Source organism: Stegostoma tigrinum, chromosome 2 (assembly GCF_030684315.1).
Source record: "Stegostoma tigrinum isolate sSteTig4 chromosome 2, sSteTig4.hap1, whole genome shotgun sequence".
NCBI lineage: Eukaryota > Metazoa > Chordata > Chondrichthyes > Orectolobiformes > Stegostomatidae > Stegostoma > Stegostoma tigrinum.
The window spans coordinates 147,305,893-147,333,187 of record NC_081355.1 but is presented as its reverse complement, the minus strand read 5'-3'; the positions used below and the strand labels follow the sequence as shown (position 1 = coordinate 147,333,187).

Below are 27,295 nucleotides of genomic sequence, written 5' to 3'. Positions count from 1 at the left end.
GGGTTCAAATTCCACCATAGCGGATAGCAGAATTTGAATTCAATAATACGAGACTAATAATGACCATGAAAGCATTGCCAATTGTCAATAACCTGATTCTCAGGAAAACCCATCTCGTTCACTAATATCCTCTTGGGAAGGAAATCTACCATCTTTACCTGGTCTGGTCTGCATGTGACTCCAGACCCATCGGCAATGTGGCTGACCCTTAACTGCCCTTTGGGCAACCAGGGATGGGGAATAAATACTGGTCCAGCCAGCGATGCCCACTTCCAATGAATGAATTTTAAAAAATAATTCCTATAATTATCCTAAATAATTCCTATAATTTCTATCCAGAAGTGAACACAGCATCCCAAAAGTGCCTAACCAATGTCCTCGACAGCTGCAATATGAACTCCCAACTCCTATATTCAATGCACTGACCGATAAAGACAAGCATACCAAGTGGTTTCTTCACTATCCAGTCTACGTGCGACTCCACTATCCAGAAACTCTGAACCTGCACCCAAGGTCTCTTTGTTCAGCAACACCTCCCCGTAACATACCATTAAATGTATAAATCCTACACTGATTTGCCCGAAGAAAATATAGCACCTCACATTTGCCAGACAAGTGTAAGCCAAATGCAAGAAGTGAGTATACAGTAAATGGCAGAAACCTTAGGAGCAGTGATATACAGAGGGAACTTGGGGTATAAGTCTATAGCTCTCTGAAAGGTGCAACAGAAATGGATAAGGTGGTAAAGAAGACGTACAGCATGCTTGCTTTCATCAGTCAATGCACTGAGTATAAAAGTTAGCAAGTTATGTTGCAGCTGTGAATAACTTTAGTTCTGCCCTATTAGAAATATTGTGTGCAATTCTGGCTGCCACGCTAAAGGAAGGATGTGGAGACTTTGGAGAGGGTGCAAAAGAGATTTACCAGGATGTTGCCTGAAGTGGAGTATATTAGGAGAGGGTAGACAAACATGGATTGCTTGTGCTAAAACATTGGATTCTGAGGAGTAACCTGACACAACTGCATTAAATAATGAGACGCTTAGACGGGGTAGACAGTCACAGTCTCTTTTTCCAAATGGAAATGTTAAATACTGGTGGCCATTGTTTTAAGGTAAGAGCGAGAAAGTTTAAAGGAGATGTTCAAAGTACTTTTAACACAGTGAGTGGCAGGTAACTGGAACACACAGCCACGGGGGGTGGTAAAAGCTGATACAAAAGCAATGTTTAAGAAGCATTTAAACAGATACATCAACAAGCAGGGAATACAGGTATATGGGCCATGTGCAGGTGGACAGAATTAGTTTAGAATGGTACCACTGTTCTGCACAGACATGAAGGGCCAAAAGAGTGTTCCTATATTGCAGTCCTATCTTCTGTGTACGTTTGTAGGTTTGCAGCAAGTGCAAATTGCGACCTTAAATAAGTTTTCCATAAATTCTCTAAGTTACAACCTTATAACAGATGAAACTCCAAAAAAGATCACTTTTTACAAAAATGCTGTGACAAGTGATAATCTTGTAAACACCATCAGCAAACAAAGTAATTAAAATTAAACAGTAGACCATCAACAATCATTACTGACCTGTAACGTCAACATCAAAAGTCAACTTCTCTCCAGCTGCTTCACATACATAACTGCCTCCATCCTTTAACTCTGCTTTCTGAATGATGAGTCTTCGTATTCTACCATCAGATTCAAGTTTAAGTTTCTGACTGGAACTGAGAGATTTTCCGCTTTTGGACCATTTGACTTCAGTTTTGAGCTGCGATACTTCACAGCTGAGAACAGCGTTCTCCGATACGCGAACATTTACCTCCTTCCGAACAGCTTCTTTATTGGCAAATACTGGTTCTGGTTCTGCAAAAGAGTTTCCACTGGCAAGTAAGATCAAGAAATTTTAGGCCCAATGATACTACCTCTTTTGGGAATGTTAATCCAAATAATGGCTCTGGTTCTGCAAAAGAGTTTGTAGCGTAACTAAGTTTCTCACTTTCTGATGCTCATTAAAGTTGACCTCTATACCAAGCTTTTGACCAAATTTGTCCTTAATTGCCTCACTGTTGAAAGCAGATTTCTAAAGGGAAACCACGTATAACTAAATTGCTTGAGTTGTTTGAAGAGGTAATTTCTTTGCGCAGCAGCAGCGCGAGCAGGAGCTTGGACCAGGGGCCTGTCGGGAAGCCGGTGAGTCAGAGATTTTAAATCTTTAAAAAACTTACCTCGAGCGTCAGAGCCTTCCATTTCTCACAGCACCTCGGAGCAGATGTTTCTGGGAAGGGAGGAACCTTTCGTTTTCACCCCTCAGGTATAAAAGTGATCGTTGTGTAACCCGAGACCCTACCCTTGTAGGGCCTCCCACCTATCCACCTCCTCTAACGTTATACATCAGGGACAAATCAAGGTAAGCTTCTCTTTTGTTTTACTTTCTGTTTAGGAGATTATCAGGGATGGCAGTGCAGATGGAGGAATATTCCTTCTGCATGATGTATGAGGTGAGGGACGTCATTAGTGTCCCATCCAAATACGTCTGCAGGAAGTGCACCCAAATCTTGCTCCTCCAAGACCGCGTTAGGGAACTGGAGCGAGAGCTGGATGAGCTTCGGATCATTTGGGAGGCAGAGTCAGTGATAGACAAGAGTTAAAGGGAAGTAGTTACTCCTAAGCGTGAAGAAAGCGGGGTAACTGTTAGAAGGGGGAGAAAGCAGTCAGTGCAGGGATCCCCTGAGGTCGTTCCCCTGAAAAACAAGTATACCGTTTTGGATACTGTTGGGGGGAACGACTTACCAGGAGCATGCAGTAGGGTGCAGGTATCTGGCACAGAATCTGTCCCTCTTGCACAGAAGGGAAGGGGGGATAGGAAGAGAGCGATAGTCATTGGGGACTCAATAGTTAGAGGGACTGATAGAAGGTTTGCCGGGAACGAAAGAGACTCACGGTTGGTGTGTTGCCTCCCAGGTGCCAGGGTCCATGATGTCTCGGATCGTGTCTTTGGGGTCCTGAAGGGAAAGCGTGACCAGCCCCAAGTCGTGGTCCACATAGGCACCAACGACATAGGTAGAAAGAGGGATAGGGGTGTCAGGCAGGATTTCAGGGAGCTAGGGTGGAAGCTGAGAACTAGAACAAACAGAGTGATTAGCTCTGGTTTGTTATCCGTGCCACGTGATAGCGAGGCAAAGAACAGAGAGAGATTTCAGCTGAACACGTGGCTGCAGGGATGGTGCAGGAGGGAGGGCTTCAGGTACATGGACAATTGGGGCTCATTCTGCGGAAGGTGGGACCTCTACAAACAAGACGGTCTCCACTTGAACCAGAGGGGCACTAATATCCAAGGTGGGAAATTTGCTACTGCTATTCGGGTGGATTTAAACTAGCTCAGAAGGAGGATGGGAAACTGAGGTGTAGTCCTGGTACACAGGCGGATGAGCGTAGGGAGGACATGGGCAGGATCTCACTGTCACAGGAATGTGCTGGCAGACAGCAAGCTGGGTTGAAGTGTGTCTACTTTAACGCCAGGAGTATCCGGAATAAGGTAGGTGAGCTTGCAGCTTGGAGAGGTACCTGGGACTGCGATGTTGTGGCCATTTCGGAGACATGGATAGAGCAGGGTCAGAAATGGATGTTGCAGGTTCCAGGGTTTAGATCTTTCATAAAGGTCAGGGAAGGTGGTAAAAGAGGAGGGGGTGTGGCTTTGTTGGTCAAGGACAGCATAACGGTGGCTGAAAGAACTTTTGATGAGGACTTGTCTACTGAGGTGGTATGGGCTGAGGTTGCCGAGGAACGTTTGTCGACTGAGTCAGTATGGGTGGAAGTTAGGAACAGCAAGGAAGCAGCCACCTCATTGGGGGTTTTCTAGAGACCCCCAAATAGCAGTAGGGAGATCGAAGAACTCACAGGCCGGCACATTGTTGAAAAGTGCAAACGTAGCAGGGTTGTTGTTATGGGTGACTTCAACTTTCCCAATATTGATTGGAACCTCCTCAGTGCATATGGTTTGGAAGGAGCCGTTTTTGTCAGGTGTGTTCAAGAGGGTTTCCTTACTCAGTATGTGGACAGGCCGACGAGGGGAGAGGCCATTTTGGATTTGGTGCTCGGCAATGAGCCAGGACAGGTCTCAGATCTCATGGTGGGAGAATGCTTTGGCGACAGTGACTGCAACAACCTCACATTTACCACAGCCATGGAAAGGGAAAGGAGCAGATATTTAACTGGGGAAAAGGAAACTACGACGCTATCAGGCAGGAGTTGGGAAGTACAGATTGGGAGCAATTGTTCCACAGAAAGGGCACAACAGAAATGTGGAGACTGTTTAAGGAGCAGTTGTTGCGAGTGTTGCATAAATTTGTTCCTCTGAGAAAGGTAAGACAGGGTAAGATTAAGGAGCCTTGGATGACAGGAACAGAGATGCTTCTCGTCAAAAAGAAAAAGGCAGCTTACGTAAGGTGGAGGAAGCAAGGGACTAGCACAGCTTTAGAGGATTATAGGCTTGTTCAGAAGGAGCTCAAACGTGGACTGAGCAGGGCCAGGAGGGGGCACAAAAAAGGCTTGGCAGGAAGGATTAGGGAGAACCCGAAGGCATTTTACTCATACGTGAGGAAGAAGAGAATGATCAAGGAAAAGGTAGGGCCGATCAGGGATAGCATAGGGAACTTGTGCGTGGAGTCTGAGCAGATAGGGGAAGCCCTAAATGAGTTTTTTGCTTCAGTTTTCACTAAGGAAAGGGATCTTGTTGTGAATGAGAACTTTGAGGAGCAGGGAAACAGGCTTGAACAGATTGAGATTGAGGAAGTTGATGTGCTGGAAATTTTGGCAAACATTAAGATTGATAAGTCCCCAGGGCCAGACCAGATTTATCCTAGGTTGCTCCGGGAAGCGAGAAAGGAGGTTGCTAAGCCGCTAGCAAAGATCTTTGCTTCCTCACTCTCCACAGGAGTCGTACCGGAAGATTGGAGGGAGGCAAATGTTGTTCCTCTTTTCAAGAAAGGGAATAGGGAAATCCCTGGAAATTACAGACCAGTCAGTCTTACGTCTGCGGTCAGCAAGGTTTTGGAAAGAATTCTGAGGGATAGGATTTATGACTATTTGGAAAAGCAGAGCGTGATTAAAGGGAGTCATCACGGCTTTGTGAGGGGCAGGTCATACCTCACAAATCTATTGAGTTCTTTGAGGAGGTCACGAGACAGGTTGATGAGGGTCGAGCAGTGGATGTGATGTACATGGACTTCAGCAAGGCATTTGATAAGGTTCCCCACGGCAGGCTCATTCATAAAGTCAGGAGGTATGGGATACAGGGTGATTTGGCTGTATGGATTCAGAATTGGTTGGCTGACAGGAGGCAAGAGTGATTGTAGATGGTAAGTGTTCTGCCTGGAGGTCAGTGCTGAGTGGTGTCCCACAGGGCTCTGTTCTTGGGCCTCTGCTCTTTGTAGTTTTTATAAATGACTTGGATGAGGAGGTTGAGGGGTGGGTTAGTATGTTTGCTGATGACACAAAGGGTGGAGGTGCCGTTGATAGTATCGAGGGCTATTGCAAGCTTCAGCGAGACACTGACAGTATGCAGAGCTGGGCTGAGAAATGGCAGATGGAGTTCAACCTGGATAAATGCGAAGTGATGCATTTTGGAAGGTCGAACTTAAATGCTGAATATAGCATTAAAGGCAGGATTCTCGGCAGTGTGGAGGAACAGTGGGATCTTGGTGTTGAAGTGCATAGCTCCCTCAAAGTTGCCACCCAAGTGGATAAGGTTGTTAAGAAAGCATATGGTGTTTTGGCTTTCATTAACAGGGGGATCGAGTTTAAGAGCCACGAGGTTTTTCTGCAGCTCTACAAAACCCTAGTGAGACCACACTTGGAATATTGTGTCCAGTTCTGGTCGCCCTATTATAGGAAAGATGTGGAGGCTTTGGAGAGGGTGCAAAGGAGGTTCACCAGGATGCTACCTGGACTGGAGGGCTTGTCTTACAAGGAGAGGTTGACTGAGCTCGGACTTTTTTCTCTGGAGAGAAGGAGGAAAGAGGTGACCTGATCGAGGTGTACAAGGTAATGAGAGGCATGGATAGAGTCGATAGCCAGGGCAGGACTGACTGCCACGAGGGGTCACAGTTTTAAGGTGTTAGGAGAAAGGTATAGAGGAGACATCAGAGGGAGGTTCTTCACCCAGAGAGTTGTGAGCGCATGGAATGCTTTGCGAGTGGTGGTTGTGGAAGCAGAGTCATTAGTGACATTTAAGCGCCTGCTGGAAATGCACATGGACAGCAGTGAATTGAGGGGAATTTAGGTCAGGTTATTTTATTTTTGGATTAGGATTAATCCACGGCACAACATCGTGGGCCGAAGGGCCTGTACTGTGCTGTACTTTTCTATGTTCTATGTAACAGAAAGGCACCATGAGGCACCAGGGAAGGTGAATGCCTCGTGGTATTGTCGCTGGATTGTTAATCCAGAGACCCAGATAACGTTCTGGGGGCCCATTCTGGGTTACAATCCTACCATGGCAGATGGTAGAATTTGAATTCAATAGAATATCTGGAATCTAAAATATCTCAGGCGGCTCAGCGACACAGTGGTTAGCACTGCTGCCCCGCAGCATCAGGGACCCTGGTTTAATTCCACACTCAGGCAACTGTCTGTGTGGAGTTTGCACATTCTCCTCGTATCTACGTAGGTTTCCTCCGGGATGCTCTGGTTTCCTCCCACAGTCCAAAGACGAGCAGGCTATGTCATGCTAAATTACCCATAGTGTAAAGGGATTTGTAGATCAGGTGGATAATAGGGGGAGGGTTCTCTGGGGATTGGTGTGACTTGTTGGGCCAAAGGGCCTGTTTCCACACTGTAGGGATTCTATGATCAATGAATTAAGAATCCAACCATGACCATGAATCCATTGTTGGAAAAATCCAAATGGTTCACTCATGTCCTCTCGGAAAGAAACTGCCATCCTTACTTGGTCTGGTTTACAAGTGACTCCAGACCCACAGAAATGTAGCTGACTCTGATTTGCCCTTTGAACAATTAGATATGAGCAATAAGTGCTGCCTAGCCAGCGACCCCCTCATTCCATTAACAAATAAAGAAATAAAATGCTGTTCATGTGGGTCTACATGGACTTCTATAAGATGTTTACTGAGTGCCACGTAACAGGCCTGTGACCAAAGTTATAGCTCATGGAATAAAAGTGACAGTCGTAAAATGGCTGCAAAATTGGCTGACAAGTAGGAAACAAGAGCAGTGATCAAGCATGTTTTCCAGTTGGAGAAATGCTTGTAGGGGAGTTCCTTAGAGTCATCGGTAATGGGACTCTTTCTTTTCCTGATAACTATTAACGATATTGATCTTTGCTTGCAGGGGACAATTTCAAACTTTGCAAATGACACAAAACTTGGAAGAATTGTAAACTGTGAAAAGGGCAGTATGAAGCTCCAAAATGAAATAGACAAGTTAGTGAGCAGATTGGCAGCGGATGAGATTCGATGCAGAGAAGAATTAGTTGATGCATTTTGATAGGAACAACAATGAAAGTCAATATAAAATAAGGGAAGAATTCTAAAAGGGTACAGGAGCAGACGGAACTCTGTGCCTACATGAGGAGGTAGGACAGGTGAATGTCACTGCAGCGGTGGCAGCAGCTGGAGGCTGTGGTGGTCAGCCACCAGGCAGTTAGTGTGCCCAGGGAGAAGTCTGGCAGTTGGCAGCATTGCGGCTTCTTCACGTTTCAGAGTGTGGAAGCAGCTGGGGGCTCAGACAGCTAACAGAACAGAACATCAGCAGGAGTGCAACAGCAGGCAGCCTTGGGCAGCCAACAGTGAGCAGAAGCAGGCGGCCCATGGCAGCCAGAAGTGAGAGCAGGAGCACAGGTAGCCCAGGTGGCCAGAGGCAAAAGCGGGAGTAGGCAACCCAGGGTGGCTGACTGTGAGAGTGGGAGCAGGCAGTCTGCGACAATGGCAGGAGCAGCAACAGGCTTTCCATGGCAATGGCTATACCAGGGACAGGCTGCAATGTGACAAGAGCAGGCAACGTGAGGCAGTGGCGGGGCAAGGTCAAGCCTTGTAAGGAATGCAAGCCCAGCATGGCCAGGCACTTAAGGACTGTGGTGTTGAGCTGTTAGCTGTGTTTCTGTTTTTTCACCTCTGGTAAGAAGGACCGCAATGTTTAATATTATAACTCTGTTTCACTTGTTCTTCTGCTTTGTCCTACAATTCAGTACCTAGGTCCCATTGTACCTTAGGTGGCGACTTGTAAACTTTTCACTGTATTAATGTGAGTACTTGTGACAATGAACCTAATTCAAATTCAGGTGGTTAGGGAAATTAATAAAACACACAGTATCCTCAGCTTTATCAATTAGTAGGGGCAGTGAGTTCAAAAGCAAGGAGATGATATTATATATAAGGTACTTGGTTAGATGTCAGCTAGTGTATTGTGTACGGTTCTGAGTGCCACGCTACAAGAAAGATCCGAATACATTGGAGAGTGTGCAAAAGTCATTTACAAGAATGGTTCCAGGGATGAGAAATTTCAGTTATGAAAATAGATTGAAACATTTGGGAACAAAAACAGAAATTGCTGGGAAAATGCAATGGATCTATCTGTGAAGAGAAAGCACAGTTAACATTTCAGGTCCAGTGACCCTACTCAAACTAATTGTAGCCAGCAAAAGGTTGGTATAAAAGCTAAAGATAGGATCCGGAAGAGGATAAGAGTAAATGATAGGCGGAGATGAAGCCCATGGGAAGAGAACAGCAGTTGGACAGTCAAAGGAATGAGTAAACATCAGCCTGGGGGAAATCAATAGGTGCTAAATTGGGACCATTAGTAGCTGGCAATGGGATGGTTGTGGCAGCAGCCCATTAGCTGGCAAGGCGTGGGGTAAGAATAAGGAAGAAGGTGCTCAGGTCCTAAAATTATTGAACTTAATAGTAAGCCATATCTCCACCTATCATTTACTCCTCCCTACTCCTCCCACCCCATTTACAACTCTACAATTAGTTCTAAAGAAGGGTCACTGGTTCAAAAACACTAACTCTGCTTCCTCTCCATAAATGCTGCTAGACCTGCTGGGTTTTCCCAGCAACTTCTGTTTTTGTTACCGATTTCCAGCAGATCTTTCTTTTTCTTTTAAAATTGGGACTATTCCCCTTGGAGACAAAAAGGCAATAAGGAGAAGAAAAATTCAGAAGTTTACAAAATTATGCAGAGGGATGAATAGAGCAGACAGGGAAAAACTATTCCCACTCTTAAAAGGATCAGGTGTTTGAGGTAGTATATTAGCATGGATAGCAAAACAACTAACAGATGACAGAATAGAGATAAGAGAGTGGGATTAATGACGTAATAATGCAGAAGCACCTACTAGCTCAATCCCAACTGGACTTGTAACAGGCACTACAATTGGCATTACCCTTAGAAAATGCGGCAATTGGACCAGGAGAACTACAGGGCATCCCAATGGAAGTGGGCACCCTTGTTTGTCCAAGTGAGCTTGAGGAACGCCACTTGAGTGTAGGCAATTGCAGGGCATAACCTGAGCAGAGGGACCCGAGCCCAGCCCACTGCAGAACCCCACAACAAAGCCAAGCCTCAGTCAAGTGGTAAAAAGTTCAGAGATAATAGAAACTGAGATACTGGAGAATCTGAGATAACAAGGTGTAGAACTGGATGAACACAGCAGGCCAAGCAGCATCAGAGGAGCAGGAAGGCTGACGTTTCAGGCCTAGACCCTTCTTCAGAAATGGGGGAAGCAAAGGCGAATCTGAAAATAAATAGGGAGAGAGGGGGAGGCAGATCGAAGATGGATAGATGAAAAGATAGGTGGAGAAGAGGCAGACCGGTCAAACAGGCAGGGATGGAGCCAGTGGAAGTGAGTGTAGGTAATGAGGAAATAGGTCAGTCCAGAGAGGACAGACAGGTCAAGGGAGTGGGATGAGGCTACTAGGTAGGAGATGGAGGTGGGGCTTGAGATGGGAGGAGGGGATGGGTGGGAGGAAGGACCGGTTAGGGAGGTGGGGCAAGCTGGGCTGGTTTTGGGTTGCGGTAGAAGGAGGGGAGATTTTGAAGCTTGTGAAGTCCACACTGGGCTGCAGGGTTCCCAAGCGGAATATGAGTTGCTGTTCCTGCAACCTTCGGGTAGCATCATTGTGGCACTGCAGGAGGCCCAGGATGGACATGTCACCTGCGGAATAGGAGGGGGTGTTGAAATGGTTCGCGACTGGGAGGTGCAGTTGTTTAGTGCAAACTGAGCATAGGTGTTCTGCAAAGCGGTGTCCAAGCCTCTGCTTGGTTTCCCCAATGTAGAGGAGGCCACAACAGGAACAGCGGATGCAGTATACCACATTAGCAAATGTGCAGGTGAACATCTGCTTGATGTGGAAAGTCTTCTTGGGGCCTGGGATGGGGGTGAGGGGGTAGGTGTAGGGACAGCTGTAGCACTTCCTGCAGTTGCAGGGCAATGTGCCGGGTGAGGAGGGGCTGGAGGGGAGTGTGGAGCGGACAAAGGAGTCATGGAGAGAGTGGTCCCTCCGGAAAGCAGATAATGGTGGGGTGAAAAAATGTCCTTGGTGGTGGGGTCGGATCACAGATGGCGCAAGTGTCGGAGGATGATGCGTTGGATCCAGAGGTTGGTGGGGTGGTATGTGAGGATGAGGGGGATTCTATTTTGGTTGTTATTGCAGGGAGGTGATGTGTGAGATGAGTTGCTAAAAGGTTTTCAGGATCTGGGCCAGCAAACCATTTTCGCTGCTGGTATGTGGACTCAAGACAGCAAAGGAGTCCTACAAGGCCTGATTTGAGGAAGAAAACTCATCAGCCGGTACCCAAGGAAGTGCAGACCTTGGAAAATTCCCCTACATGTGGGGTGGAACAATTAAATTGCTTAGCGATGTCCAGATCAGAACTGAATAAAATCACTGTTTGTTAAATGGTCACCCAGTTCCCATGGAGGTCGAATACAGTGCAGCTGTATCTCTGGTTGCAGAACCTGCTTTTAACAAGATCCACCTGGTTCCAATCACTACCTCCCTTCACCCCCAAGTCCAGGGACGTAGGCCTGGTCTTTCTCTTCAGGCTTTTCTGCAACTTTTTCGCCTCAACACCAGTTGAGCTAATTCGGACTCTGACACAGGTGGCATGTAGCAAACATCTGGAGCCTCTTGGCAAAGTTCCCTCCTCTTCTATTCAAAACTTTTGATCAGCAGCAGAGACTTGTTATTCAGCCTGCCAACACTCTACTCACACTATTTGTATGATCTTTTGATCTCTCTGTCTGTAAATTCTGTGCCTCTGTGCTTCTCTTCACTTCATCTGACGAAAGAGCAGTGTTCTGAAAGCTTGTGATTTTAAATAAACCTGTTGGATTATAACCTGGTGTCACGTGACTTCTGACCTTAGAATAAGATGTAACACATTTAAGACAGGACATGAAGAGGAATTTCTTCTCTCAGAGGGGTAATGAATCTGTAGAATTCTTTACCGCAGAGGGCAGGTGACACTACATTATTAAGCATATTCAAGGCCCAGATAGATAGATTTAGAGGGAAAACAGAGTTAACGTTTCAGGTCTGGTCAGTTCTGAGGAAGGGTCACTGGAAACGAAACGTTAACTCTGTTTTCTCCTTCACTGATGCTGCCAGACCTGCTGAGCTTTTCCAGCAACTGTGTTTGTGCTCCTGATTTACAGCATCCGCAGTTCTTTTGGTTTCTAGACAGATTTAGAGTCATACAGTCAGACAGTTGTACAGCGTAGAAACAGACCGTTCAGTCCAACACATCCATGCTGACAAGATATCCTAAATTAATCTAGTATTTGAATCAAATGCCAGTATTTGGATCAAATCCTTCCAAACCCTTCCTATTCATGTGTATATTGAGATGTCTTTTAAATGTTGTAATTGTGCCAGCCTGCACCACTTTCTCTGGCAGCCCATTCCATACACAAACTTCTACATGAAAATGGTGCCCCTTAAGTCCCTTCTAAACCTTTCCCTTCTTACCTGAAATCGATGCCCTCTAGTTTTGGACTCCCCTACTCTGGGGAAAAGAACTTTGCTCTTCAGCCTATCCATGCCTCTCATGATTTTATACACCTCTATAAGATCACCCCTCAGTCTCCTACACTCCATGAATTTCTAACTCCTCTACTCAATGCACTGACCAATAAAGGTAAGCATTCCAAATGCCTTCTTCACTACCCTGTCTATCCGCAACTCCACTTTCAAGGAACTATGAATCTGCACTCCAAGACGTCTTTATTCAGTAACACTCCACAAGTCCTTACCATCATTTACGATCAGTAAGAAAATCAATGGTGGAAAAGGCTGCAAAGTGTGGAGCAGTGGATTATCAGATCAGGCATGATCTCACTGAATGGCAGAGTAGACTTGATGGACTGAACAGCTCACTTCTACTCCTACATCTTATAATCTTATGGTTCAACTGAGTTTATATTCACTACAGTTTAGAAGATTTAGAGGGGATCCAATTGAAATGCATAACATTCTTAACACATTGATCAATTTTATGCAGAAAGGACATTTTCCCAGTGGAGGAGTCTGGAACGCAGGGTCACAGACTCAACATACAGGTTAGGCCATTTAGGCCTGAAAATGTTTCTTCGCAGAGAGGGTGGTCAATCTGTGGAATCCTCGACTGAAGAGGTACTGGATATGAGGTTACTGACTATATTCAAGCGATTGCTGTATTTTTAAATATTGAAGGCATGGAGTATGAAGAGAAAGCAAAAATATGGCAAGAGGTCGAGGATCAGACATGATCATACTGAACAGCAAACTCAACTGGTCAAATGGCCTCATCCTGCATCCAGTTTCAATGATTCTAAACCGGGCTGCGTGCATCCCTTTTTTCAAGAACTAGGCTGTCTGGTAAAGATTTAAACGTTTGCTGAAAGTCAACTAAATGACATAATGATAGATAAGGAGAAAGAAGATGGCTCCTTTTCTCAAGTCTGAAGCAATTTTGTTAATGTAAATCAGAGTTTTAACATTTGCCTTGTCCAGCACTAGTTTTACCATAAGGTTGTCAGCCATGATTACAATAATGGAAAATTGCCCTAGTGAATGCCAACAAGTCATACAAGTAAATTAATTTTCTGCATTTGGACGAGAAAAGTCCATAACTGCACCTCCTGATACCACAGTAAAGGATGCAATTATCACTACCTTAAAGCCCCTAACTTCAGAATGTTGCTGATATGCACGAGTCTCAGAAATGACAAATAATGATCATCTTCTTTGGAACGTAGGTAAATCATCCAGAGTCTTGAGTCTGTTTATCCATTCAATTGAACCAGAACCAAACTGTGCTTCAATTCTGATGCAAGATCATTAAATTGAATTTATGAACGTCCAAAATATGAAGGTTCATGCTTACAAATGACTTCCCATAATAATGTTAATTTTAAAGACCCACGAGTTTGGGTGGGATGCTCCAAAGGGCAGTGTCGACTTGTTGGGCCGAAGGGCCTGTTTCCACGCTGTAGGGAATCTAATGTCAACATTTGCTCGTACTTACAAATGTCTATTTTGTATTGTACTGTATAACATTCCAACTTACATACAAGTCGACTTACAAATGTACTCAGAAATAGAACTCGTTCGTAACCGGAGAACTGTCTGTACCTGTTTGTCCATCAACATACAATGCCTAAAATAATATTTCCAACATTACCTGTTTTTATTTCAGATGTGAAACATCCATTGACTTTAGCTTATGTACCATGATTACATTTGTCCGCTTTTATTCCATATATTTTGATATACTTACCTAACAAAAAAATGACAAATTTCAAGAAGTGTCAAAATAAAGCAGATCAAAAATAATTGGGCCTACATATCTTTCAAATGTAACGGATAAATGCTGGAATTTGAACAGGCAAAATATGCAGGATTTTTTTTCTATGCATACTAACCTGAAAGCTGAATATTGAAGGTCAATCTCTCTCCTGCTGCTTCACAAACATATTCACCTAAATCTTTTGATTCCACATTCTGAATGATAAGTTTTCGAAGATTACCACTGGATTCAAGATTAATCTTTTTACTGGTAGCGAGTAGTTTTCCATCTCTAAACCATTTGACGTCCATTTTGGACTGTGACACTTCACAACTGAGTATAGCATTCTCTGATCGTCGAACTTTCACTTCCTTCTGAACTAAACCTTTATTGACAAATCCAGTTTCTGGTTCTGCAAACAAGAAACATCAATTGGAATGTCAGATCAAGAAATGACAGATATAAACCTGGCCAGGCATTTATGCTTAACATTAAAGGTTTAATTACAGATTAATATAATAATGCATCTAACATACAAAGATACAAGATAAGCATTCCTAAGTACCAAATTGGTGCAGAATTCATCTTATCTCATTAGGAGACCAAAACTATCACCACATTCTTCCAGGAGAGACAAAGAGAGATAAAACAGATCGCTCTTTAAGATGAAAGAGAGAATATCAAGAAGGAAATAGATAAAGGGAAGCAGGTGCAGAGAAAGGTTATGAGAGTCTTTTGAATATGCAGAAAGTTCCCTACCTTAAACATTGTAAAAGCTAAAGAATTGCTTCAGGCTCCTAAAATTGAATTGTTCAAATGACCTGCACTTTTTCTGCTTTAACAACACTATATGAAACATGTGGAAACTTGTCAACAAGATGAATTTCTGCCTCGTCAGAGTAATGACTACTCCATTTCTATCCAATTTCAACCGATGTTGATTTTGAAATAACTCCAGAGAGGCTGGTATCCCATCAGCAAATCACCAAATGCCATATACTACATACATTGATGACATTTCCTTTCTTTGGACTCATGGTGAGAAATCGCTGAAACAACTACAAATTTATATCAACAAGTTTCATCCCCCCATTCAAACTTGCCATGGACTACTCTTTAAAATCAGTCTCATTCTTGGACACATGCATCTCCATCAGGAACAAACACCTCAATACCTCATTCCACTGCAAGCCTACGGATAACCTCACGATGCTGCACTTTTCTGGCTTCCACTCTGAACATAGTAAAACAGCCAACCTCTAAAGATAAGCTCTATGCATACATAAGATCTGTTTGGATGAGGAGGAACACGGGCACCTGAAGGTGTTGATGGATGCACTCACAGGGACAGGATACAACGCTCAACTCATCAATCACCAGTTCCGACATGCCACAGCAAAAAAACCATTATGGCCTCCTCAGAAGACTTAACACAGGACACACCCGATAGGGCACCCTTCACCATCTAGTACTTCATGTGAGTGGAGAAACTACGCCATGTTCTTTGCAGTCTTCAACACATCATCGATCGCAATGAGCACGTCGCCAAGATCTGCCCCACACCTCCACTTGTCACCTTCAAACAACAGCCAAACCTGAAACAGACCATTGTTCGCTATAAACTACCCAGCATTCAGGACAACATTGGCCACAACATTATACAACCCTGCCATGACAAACTCTACAAGACAGGTCAGTTCTTCCACATGGACAGTACCATCACCAAGTCCACGGCAGATATTCATGTGACTCAGCCAACATCACCAATCAGGTATACTGCAGGCAAATATGCCCTGAGGCATGGTATATTAGTGAAATCACGCAGATGCTACAACAACAAATGAATGGACACCGCGCAACAATCGCCAAACAAGGGTGCTCCCTCCCAGTGGGGAACACGTCAGCGTCAAGGACAAACTGCCTCAGATCTTCAGGTTACCATCTTCCAAGGAAAACTTCGGGATACATAGCAATGCAGAGTCGCCAAGCAGAGGCTGACAGCCAAGTTCAGTACCCATGAGGACGGCCTCAACCGCGATCTTGGGTTCATGTTGCACTACAGGTGATCCCACCACACTATACATTCTCTCACACACACTCACATGCACGCATATATTCATACACACTCAGTGACACAAACATACTCTCTCTGTCTCTCTGCCCCCCAACACACTCGCAATGTCTCACACACGTACACACGCACACGCGCGCGCGTGTAAATCAATGGGATGAATTTGCATTTTCAGATACATTCTATTTTGTTCAAAAAGTACACAACTTATAGACAGATAATGTGGTGTTTTACAAATTCTTACTTTAGAAATAAAACCAGTCTGACTCCAAACCAAAACATGCAGGGTGGTTCTGCCTCACTGCTGCCTCACAGCTCGAGGGACCCAGGTTCAATTCTACCATTGGGAGACTGTCTGTGTGGAGTTTGCACATTCTCCCCATGTCTGTGTGGGTTTCTTCCAGATGCTTTAGTTTCCTCCCACAGTCCAAAGATGTGCAGGTTAGGTGGATTGACTATGCTAAACAGCCATAATGTTCAGGAATGTGTAGATTGGGTGGGATGCTCTGATGGTTGGTCTGGACTTTTTGGGCTGAAAGGGCCTGTTTCCATGCTGTGGAGATTCTATGATCAAACAAGATCTAAGATGCATTGTCTGACTTAAAATGTCACCTATTCTTCACACTGATTAAAACTTTATTTCTGTCAAGGGAGTGACTTGAAAGAAATTTGGGGATTTACATACACATATTAATCAATTAAAACCTTCTAACTGATTATAGATTTAAGAGCATCTTAGGTTTGTTAAAACATCCTCAACAGTTGTGTGCCCCTTTGATCTTTTACTTATAAATACTGTGTCTGATGTCACCTCTCTCAATAACACCCGAAGAAGGAGTAAGGCTCCGAAAGATTTTGTTTTCAAATATATCTGTTGGACTATAACTTGGTGTCTTGTAATTTCTGAGCTTCTCCACCCCAGTCCAACACCAACACCTCCACTCACTTTATTTACACATGGAAACTCCTTGACACTAATCCAGCTCCCTCAGATCCAGCTCTCAGAGTGAACAGGATGGCTAACACTCTTGTATTTATCTGGCAGGCACAGCTCTCCGATTGTACCAGATGAAGAGTCCCAATTGAAAAACTCACATTCTACGAGGTCCAGAGATAGTAGGAATTGCCAATGCTGGAGAATGTGAGATAACACGGTGTAGAGCTGGAGGAACACAGCGGGCGAAGTAGAATCAGAGGAGCAGGAAAGCTGACGTTTTGGGTCGAGACCCTTCTTCAGAAATGGGGAAAGGGAAGGGGATTCTGAAATAAATAGGGAGACAGGGAGAGGCAGATAGAAGATGTATAAAGGAGAAAATAGGTGGAGAGGAGATAGACAGGTCAAAGAGGCGGGGTTGGGGCCACTGAAGATGAATGTAGGTGGGGAGTTAGGGAGGGGATAGGTCAGTCCAGGGAGGACGGACAGGTCAAGGAGGCGAAATGAGGTTGATCGGTAGGAGATGGGGGTGGGGCTTGAAGTGGGAGGAACGGTTAGGGAGACGGGGACGAGCTGGGCTGGTTTTGGGATGCGGTCGGGAGAGGGGATTTTGAAGCTTGTGAAGTCCACATTAATACCCTTGGGCTGCAGGGTTCCCAAGCAACATATGAGATGCTGTTCCTGCAGCATTCGGGTGGCGTCATTGTGGCAGTGCAGGAGGCGCAGGATGGACATGTTGTCCAAGGAGTGGGAGGGGAGCTGAAATGGTTCGCGACTGGGAGGTGTTTGTTTGCGAACTGAGCATAGGTATCCCGCAAAGCAGTCCCCAAGCTTTCACTTGGTTTTCCCAATGTACAGGAGGCCACAATGGGAACAGCGGATACAGTATACCACATTAGCAGATGCGCAGGTGAACATCTGTTTGATGTGGAAGGTCTTCTTAGGGCCTGGGATGGGAGTGAGGGGGGAGGTGTAGGGATAGGTGTAGCACTTGCTCCGGTTGCAGGGAAGAGTGCCGGGGTGGTGGAGATGGAGGGGGATGTGGAGCAGACAAGGAAGTCACGGACAGATGGTCCCTCCGGAAAGCAGGTAAGGGTGGGGAGGGAAAAATGTCCTTGGTAGTGGGGTTAGATTGCAGGTGGCAGAAATGTCGGAGGATGATGCATTGAATTCAGAGGTTGGTGGGTGGTACGTAAGGATGAGGGGATTCTGTTATGGTTGTTATTGCGGGTAGGGGATGTGAGGGATGCATTGTGGGAAATGCAGGAGACACGGTTGAGGGGAAGTTGCAGTCCTTGAAAAAAGAGGACATCTCGAATGTCTGTGAGTGGAATGTCTCATATCAGGAGCCGATGCAGCGGAGGTGAAGGAATTGGGAATAGGGGATGGCATTTTTGCAGAAGGTGGGTGGGAGGAGGTGTATTCTAGGTAGCTGTGGGAGTCAGTAGGTTTTAAATGGATTTTGGTTTCCAGATGGATGCCAGAGATGGAGATAGAGAGGTGCAGGAAGGAGAGAGAGATATCAGAGATGGTCCAGGTGAACTTAAAGTTGGGGTGGAAAGTGTTAGCGAAGTGGATGAACTGTTCGAGTTCCTCGTGGGAGCACAAGGCGGCGCCAATACAGTCATCAATGGAGGAAGAGGTGGGGGATAGGGCCAGTGCAACTTTGAAAGAGGGATTGTTCCACGAGTCCTACAAAGAGGCAGGCATAGCTTGGGCCCATGTGGGTAACTATGGCCACCCCCTTTGTCTGTAGGTAGTGGGAGGAATTGAAAGAGAAGGTATTGAGGATAAGGACGAATTTGGATAAGGGGATGAGGGTGTCAGTGGAGGGGGACTGATCAGGCCTGCGGGACAGGAAGAAGCAGAGGGCTTAGGCCATCTGCTTGGGAAATGCAGGTGTATAGGACTGGACTTCCATAGTAAAGATGAAGTGTTGGGGACCAGGGAATTGGAAGTTCTAGAGGAGGTGGAGAGTGTGAGTGGTGTCATGGACGTAAGTAGGGAGTTCCTGGACCAAGGGGGAGAAAATGGAATCGAAAGAGGTGGAAATAAGTTTGGTGGGGCAGGAGTAGGCAGAGACAATGGGTCAACCAGGTCAGTCAGATTTGTGGGTTTTGGGAAAGACATAGAAGCAAGCGGTGCAGGGTTGGGGAGTGATGAGATTAGAGGCTGTGGGTGGGAGGTCACCTGAGGTGATGAGGTTGTGGATAGCTTAGGAGATAATGGTTTGGTGGTTGGGGGTGGGGTCATGATCAAGGGGGCGGTAGGAGGAGGTGTTGGAGAGTTGCCACTGGTCTCGGCAATGTAGAGGTCAGTGCACCATACTACAACTGCACCTCCCTTGTCCGCGGGTTTTATGGTGAGGTTGGGATTGGAGCAGAGGGATGGGAGGGCTGCACGTTCTGCGGGGGAGAGGTTGGAGTGGGTGAGGGGGTGGAGAGGTTGAGGCAATCGATGCCTCAACAGCAATTAGAGATGAAGAGGTCGAGGGAGGGTAGGAGGTCTTGGGGTGGTGTCCAGCAGGAGGGGGTGTGTTGGAGGTGGGAGACGGGGTCAGTAGAGGGAGGGTTAGGCTCACAATTAAAGAAGTAAGCGTGACGGCAGAGGCGGCAGGAAAACTGGTCAATGTCCAAATGTGAGTAATATTCATCGACATGTGGGTGGACTGACCATTCGTCCTCAGTAAGGGGGAGGTCTGGGGGGGATGGTGAAGACTTGGCAAAGTGAGGTGCTATTGTCTCGTCTGGAGATGCTGGCTGCGGAGGTGGTAGGCAGAGAGACGTTGGCGGTGGGCGGAGCGACGTCAGTGGTAGGTGGAGAGACATCAGACTTCACAAGCCTTAAAATCTCCCCTCACATAACCGCATCCTAAAAACAGCCCAGCTCGTCCCTGTCTCCCTAACCATTCCTCCCACCTCAAGCCCCACCCCCATCTCCTACCCACCAACCTCATCTCGCCTCCTTGACCTGTCTGTCCTCCCAGGACCGACCTATCCCCTCCCTAATTCCCCACCTACATTCACCTTCAGTGGCTGCAACTCCGTCTCTTTGACCTGTCTATCTCCTCTCCACCTACTTTCTCCTTTATCCATCTTCTATCCGCTTCCCCCCTCCCTATTTATTTCAGAATCCCCTTCCCCTCCCCCATTTCTGAAAAAGGGTCTCGACCCGAAACGTCAGCTTTCCTGCTCCTGTGATTTTGCTTGGCCAGCTGTGTTCATCCAGCTCTTCTGTGAGGTCCACCTGGCTGACCTAGTTACAATCACTCCTGATCTCATCTGTACTATCACAAAAATTCAAACTTTATTATTCCATTAGTCTCCCTCTTTATCAGCCTCTAATTTGCTTTCTTCCACAAACTGTAGTCATCCAGAAGTCCACTATTCATTACTAGCAAGCCACCAGAGTCTGAAATTGAAAATTAATCTATATGTTTATATCCCTTCATGAATTTGCCTTCCTATCTATAAAACGACGTCAAGCAGCACAATGTTTTGCAAATTCAGCTCTCATAGTGCATTGGTAGTGTCAATACCTCTGAGCCTGGAAGCCCATGTTCAAGTCCACCTGCACCACAGATGTTCAATGACATTTCTAAACAAGTGGATTAGAAAATGTTAAAAAAAAGGCAGATCCAGGGATGGGTTCTGCAGAACTGTTTGCCCTGAGCTAGGTCTAGCCTTATGTATATTCAACATGTTCACCAGTAAATGATGTTCCTTTCCAGTTGGGCATCCTGAGTTATTACAGTCTGATGGTTTCTCCTGCTCCAGCATCATCAGTAACCACTCTTCTATCCACTTCCAACATCCTCTATCCCCCCTCTCTTTGTTTCATTTCAGGGAAAATTAATTCAGCCCCTCCAGTCCCCACAGCACCTCAACTGAGGTGTCTGTAATGTTCCAACTGATTGCACTTGACCTACATGGCTGACAGTGGCCCAAACCCCAGACTGCAAAGACACAGATCCCCAATTCTGGTAGAATCAGGCATTGCACTGACCACGACCAAGCCCCTAGACTAGAATAAGATCAGCCTTGTGACTGACTGTGGTGGTACTCTCTGATTGACTGTAGTTCCCTCTGACCTATTAAGAACTGATCCTCATTGACTTTTAGAAATGGCCATGTACTTGATGCATACAGTGCAGACACATACTTTACATATAACACTGAGACTACACATTACCATGCAGCAAAATGTACACCTCCTTGACTCTTCACCACCATGACAAGCTGCCTTTCTCCCCAGTGGACTAAAAAGCAATGCAAGCCACAGAAAATGGCATCCTCCATGTATGGGCAAAGTGAATTAATATAACAATATGAAGTCAAGAGCCACAAAAAGCATCCTGTGTAGATAGATATGATACTTGAGGTTGGTTGGTTAGGTGAGCTGGTTTGTTGTTCCACAGACGTTTTGTTACCATGCTGGGTAACATCATCAGTGCAGCCTCCTATGAAGCGTTGGTGTGTTTTCCTGCCTGTTTTTTAAACCCTGGAGTCCACTGAGATACTTGTGGCCCTGCATGCAAAGTGTCCTGGCAGAAGCAAGCAAGCTATGGCCCTGATCTCCAAAAAGAAGTCCTAAAGGTGGTGTAATTTAGATTAATAAGGCATGATCTTGTGGTAAATTTGGTGGTTTGTCAATGCCAATTTGTATAGACAAACAGTGTCTATGATGAGTGCAGGGAAGTTGTGGTGAAGGCAGAAATGGATGAATGTCCAGACATACAAGCAACAAGCTCCTGCCACCAGGTAACTATTCTGATTTTCATGTGAGAAATTGGCACTGTCTAGTTTCGCAAAAATGGAGAGAATTAGCAGTGGCATATAAATGAGGCAAGTTGTTCAAATAGTGAGATACAAATGCGTGGAATTAAGGTAGCTTAATAGTAAGTTTCTGGAGTCACCATTTAAAGCTTAATGGAAATTTTTTCTCAACACAAGATTCCAACTTTATCGTTATCACCATTCTTTTCCTAACTTTCTTACCAATGACACTGCCATTAAAGGCAAAAGAAAATTCTATCCCTTATTTACACTCTTCAGAATTTTTTCTCCAAACTATTGTAGCTAGCCACCTTTTCTTTAAGACTTTTCTTTAAAAATACAACTCCTTCCCTATCCTGTTAAACTCTCCTTGTTTGGTTGAAATTTGTATCTTACCACACATATTCCTGTATAATTCTTTCGGACAGTTCCCTAAATTAGAGGTATTATACAGGTGACAGCAGAAGACAACAAGATTAGGGAGATAGATCTTGCAAATGGTCAAGATGGAAAAGTTCTAAGGAATCCCAACCAGATGTCAGAAAAACGTAATCCAACAGATAATTAGATTTTGAAAATATCTTTGGTAAACACAGATTGAAAGTCAATATGTTTTACTGACCTGTAACCTGAACAAGGAATGTCAATTTCTCTCCAGCTGCTTCGCAGACATAATTGCCTCGATCCTTTAATTTTGCATTCTGAATAATAAGTCTTCGTATTCTACCATCAGATTCAAGTTTAACTTCCTGACTGGAAGTGAGAATTTTTCCACTTTTGGACCATTTGACCTCAATTTTGAGTTGTGATACTTCACAGCTGAGAATAGCAGTTTCCGACGTTCGAACCTTTACCTCTCTCTGAACTGATTCTTTATTGGTGAACACTGGTTCTGGTTCAAGTTCTGCAAACAAAAGAATTTCCACTAATAACCAAATCAAGAACTTTTTAGAGCAGGAAATGTGATTTGACCCAATAAAATCGATTTCTGGTACTGTTAATCCGACCTGGCCAAATTCCCCACCTACTTTCTATCTTATAAGAACACATCTAGGTGTCAATTAGACTTTATGTCATGTTACCTTCAGTGTGCTTTCAACATAACTTATTCTATTAGAGTAATGCATGTTGTGTGAAAAGAAGTACTTCTCATATCTTCTTACGCCTAATACCCAGAGTTAAACTGGATTATCTTCAAGGGATCTGGACAGGCAGGTGGTGTTAAGAAAACGGGGAGGGTGTGGGCAGACAAGGACATGCCTGTGTGGGCAACAAAGTGGCAGATAGAATACAGTGTGGGTAAGTGTGAGATTATGCACTTCAGTGGGAAGAATAGAGAGGTGGACTACAGTAAAAGGCTTCAAAAATCTGAAGCAAAAAGGAACTTGTGAGAGCTAGTTCAGAATTCTATTAAGGTTACCACGCAAGTTCAGTTGTAGTTAGGAAGATAATCACAACGTTAACGTTCATTTCAAGACTGAAAAGAGCAGAGATGTACTTTTGACACTGTACAAGGGTCTGGTCAGATCAGACTTGGAATGTTGTGAGCAGTTTTGGGCACCTTATCTAAAGAAGCTTGTGCTAGTGTTGGAGATTTTCAAGAATGATCCCAGGAATGAAGGGCTTGGTAAATGAGGAGTAGTTGAGGAACCTGAGGGGGCAGCCTCAGAATGAAGGAATGACCATACAAAACTGAGATGAGGAAGATTTTCTTCAGCTAGTGGGTGTGAATCTTATAAAACTCATTGCCACAGAAGGCTGGAGAGATCAAGCCTTTGAGTGTCTTTAAGACCGAGATAGATGGGTACTTGATTAGTAAGGGGATCAAGGGTTACAGGGAGAAAGTAGCAGAATAAGATTGAGAAACATATTAAGCATGATCAAATAGTGAAGCAGACTTGATGGGCCAAATGCCTAACTCTGCTCTTTTATCTTATGGTCTTACCATCAGACACAAAGCAAGAAAACTTAGCATAGTTGTTGAGAGATAATGGGAACTGCAGATGCTGGAGATTCCAAGATAATAAAATGTGAGGCTGGATGAACACAGCAGGCCAAGCAGCATCTCAGGAGCACAAAAGCTGACGTTTCGGGCCTAGACCCTTCATCAGAGAGCTCTCTGATGAAGGGTCTAGGCCCGAAACGTCAGCTTTTGTGCTCCTGAGATGCTGCTTGGCCTGCTGTGTTCATCCAGCCTCACATTTTATTATCTTAGCATAGTTGTTAGCAGGCCAGAATCAAATCAAGTGGGTACACCCTTCGGTCAGGGGGACGCGGAACAGAATAGACAAGAGCACCGTCTGACCCGTCCTTGTTGGGTGAGATCAAAGTCAAGATCTTCTAATAAGGAGTGAGCCAAATGACAGGAAGCACACTACCCATCTTCAGTTTTCTCCCCTATTTTTCTGTATTCCTCCTGGAATGAGAGAGTAAGGCAGGTGCTACAAGAGATGAAACAGGCAGGTATTATGGGAGATAAAAGTGAGTGGCACAGCTGTACTTTCAATGCAGGTGGGTAAATGAATAAGCAATGCAGAGAGATTGTAGGGTTGGTGATGTTGGGGAGGAGCAACTGACAACTAGCGAGGAAAAAATTGCAGTCAATACTGTGAATGCTGGCATGTGAGCCTTTGTGGATGGTACAGTAGCAAAGACAGAGTCAGCATGAGGTATCAGACCATCAGAGAATGTTTAATGTTTTAACAAAGATTTGTAGGTAGGGTTGCAGTTGGGAGTTGTAGGTTGGTTCATTGAGCTGACTGGTTTGCGTGCAAATATTTCGTCTCCCTTCTAGGTGTCATTGTCAGTGTTGTGCAGCCTCTGTTAAAGCGCTGTTGTTCCGTCCTGCTTCGAATTTATATGGTCTGGTCTGTCATGGTGGGCAGTTTTGTTTGTATGTAGATGCAGTCTATTTCAACATGTTTGTTAATTGCATCTACGGTTGAAAACAAGGCCTCCAGGAATTCTCATGTTTGTCTGTCTCGCCTGTCCTATAACTGTAACTTTGTCCCAGTCAAACTGATGTCCTTCTACGTCGGAGTGAATTGAAATGAGGGGGAATTGTTCATGCTATTTTGCTGCAAGTTGGTGTTCATGTACCCTGGTGGCAAGTTTCCTGCCCATCTGTTCTATGTAGCGTTTCTCGCAGTTGCTGCATGGTATTTTATACATCACATTTGTCCTGCTCATTGTGGGTATGGGGCCTTTCATCTTTGAGAGTGACTGGCTAAGTGTGGCTGTTGGTTTTGGTGCTATCCTTATACCAAGAGGTCGTAGGAGTCTTGTAGTCAGTTCTAGCAGCCCGGAGCTGCACAAAAATGAAGAGGAACACCTGTACAGAATCTTTGCAAACAATGGTTGTCATAACAGCTTCGTCCGCCAATGCCTGGCAAACAAACAACACAAGAAGACACTGTATGCCCCAACACATTGGGCACACTACTCTATGTTAGAAACACATCAGAACTGACTACAAGACTCCACGGCCTCTTCGAATAGGACAGCACAGAAACCAACAAGCACACTTTGCCAGTTACTGTCAAAGACGAAAGACCCCTCAATGGACAGGACAAATGTGATATATCAAATACCATACAGCAACTGTGAGAAACCCACTATAGAGGACAGATGGGCAGGAAACTTGCCACCATGAACACTAACTTGCAGCAAAACGGCACAACCAATTCTCCCTCATTTCAAAACAATGTGTCATAGAAAGACATCAATTTGACTGGGACAAAGTTACAGTACTAGGATAAGTGAAACAAAGACATGCACGAGAATTCCTGGAAGTCTGGTTTTCAACCACCAATGCAATTAACAAACATGTTAAAATAGACCACTTCGGTACAAAACCGGAAACAAGACTACCCACCATGGTAGACCAGATCATATAAATTCACAGCGGGACAGAACAACAGTGTTTCAACTGACGCTACACAGCACTGACTTATGTCACTAGAAGGGAGATGAAACATTTGCATGATAACCATTCAGCTCAAGGAACCAACCAACAACTCCATCAGAGGATGAGTACACTTACCCTAAAGGAGAGATGAAGGTCACTGATCTTCTTACTAGAGTGCTGCATATTCCTCCAGATGACCGAGATGGCTTAGCCCAGGCGGCAACCTCACACTAGGCTAATATGGTTTGGTATCATGGCCAGCACGGCTGCTCCTTGGGTGAGGTGCAAGTTCCATATTGGCAACACCTCATCCAGGATGTCCATGACCCTGTCTGCAAAGCAGGACGTCAACTTCACTGTCTGCACTGCCCAGGGCAAATGTCAAGAACAATGCAGGGCTGCTCCAAACTGGCAGCACTTACATAAGAACCTAAGAGGTAGGACCAATACTAGGTAATTCAGCCCCTAAGCCTTCTTCACCATTTAATATGATCACAGCTGATCTCATCTCAGTCTCAATCCTACTTCTCTGCCCACTTCCCATTGCCCCTTTAACCCATGACTAATTGAAAAAATTTGTCTTTCTCCTCCTTACATGCAATCACAGTTACAGTTTAACAACTGAACTCGAGAGTGATTTAAATTTATTGATGTGTTAGAAACGGGGATATTAGTGTGAATATTATATGAGTGGTGTTTTGAGAACTGCACCATGGTGTTTGGGCACTATACAAAAGCTGTTTTGTTTCTTTTCTGTTTATGAAACAGCATTTTGGGATTAATAAAAAATTGCAGATGCTGGAGATATGAAAACAAGAAACAAAATTGCAGGCAATACTGATGAAGAGTTACCAGATTCAAAATGCTAGCTCTGGTTTTTTTCACCAAAGATGCTGCCAGACCTGCTGAGTTTCGCCAGCAATTTGATCTTGTTATACTATTATCATGTGAACATAGAACATAGAACATTACAGCACAGTACAGGCCCTTCGGCCCTCGATGTTGTGCCGATCTGTCATACCGATATGAAGCCCATCTAACCTACACTATTCCATGTACGTCCATATGCTTGTCCAATGACGACTTAAATGTACCTAAAGTTGGCGAATTTACTACCGTTGCAGGCAAAGCGTTCATTCCCTTACTATCTGAGTAAAGAAACTACCTCTGACATCTGTCCTATATCTTTCACCCCTCAATTTAAAGCTATGCTCCCTCGTGCTCACCGTCACCATCCTAGGAAAAAGGCTCTCCCTATCCACCCTTTCTAACCCTCTGATTATTTTGTATGTCTCAATTAAGTCACCTCTCAACCTTCTTCTCTCTAATGAAAACAGCCTCAAGTCCCTCAGCCTTTCCTTGTAAGACCTTCCCTCCAATACCAGGCAATATCCTAGTAAATCTCCTCTGCACCCTTTCCAAAGCTTCCACATCCTTCTTATAATGCGGTGACCAAAACTGTACACAATACTCCAAGTGCAGCCGCACCAGAGTTTTGTACAGCTTCACCATAACCTCTTGGTTCCGGAACTCGATCCCTCTATTAATAAAAGCTAAAACACTGTATGCCTTCTTAACAGCCCTGTCAACCAGAGTGGCAAATTTCAAGGATCGGTGTACATGGACACCGAGACCTCTCTGCTCATCTACACTACTAAGAATCTTACTATTAGCCCAGTACTTTGCCTTCCGGTTACTCCTACCAAAGTACATCACTTCACACTTGTCTGCATTAAACTCCATTTTCCACCTATCGGCCCAGCTCTGCAGCTTATCTATGTCTCTCTGCAACCTACAGCATCCTTCATCACTATCCACAACTCCAC

General features: G+C 44.8%; 1 protein-coding gene across 16 annotated transcripts in view; it reads right to left on the bottom strand.

Annotated features, from left to right (window-relative positions):
• The window catches only part of obscnb (obscurin, cytoskeletal calmodulin and titin-interacting RhoGEF b), a 760,766-nt gene that overhangs the window by 649,370 nt on the left and 84,101 nt on the right, over positions 1–27,295 (bottom strand). For all 16 annotated transcript variants that reach the window (XM_059639939.1, XM_059639947.1, XM_059639941.1 and 13 more), the window contains 3 exons: positions 22,185–22,466; positions 13,919–14,194; positions 1,585–1,860 (listed from right to left, as the gene is read on the bottom strand). In XM_059639939.1, coding sequence (XP_059495922.1) covers positions 1,585–1,860; positions 13,919–14,194; positions 22,185–22,466 — 834 coding nt within the window. The remainder of the gene's footprint in view (positions 1–1,584; positions 1,861–13,918; positions 14,195–22,184; positions 22,467–27,295) is intronic.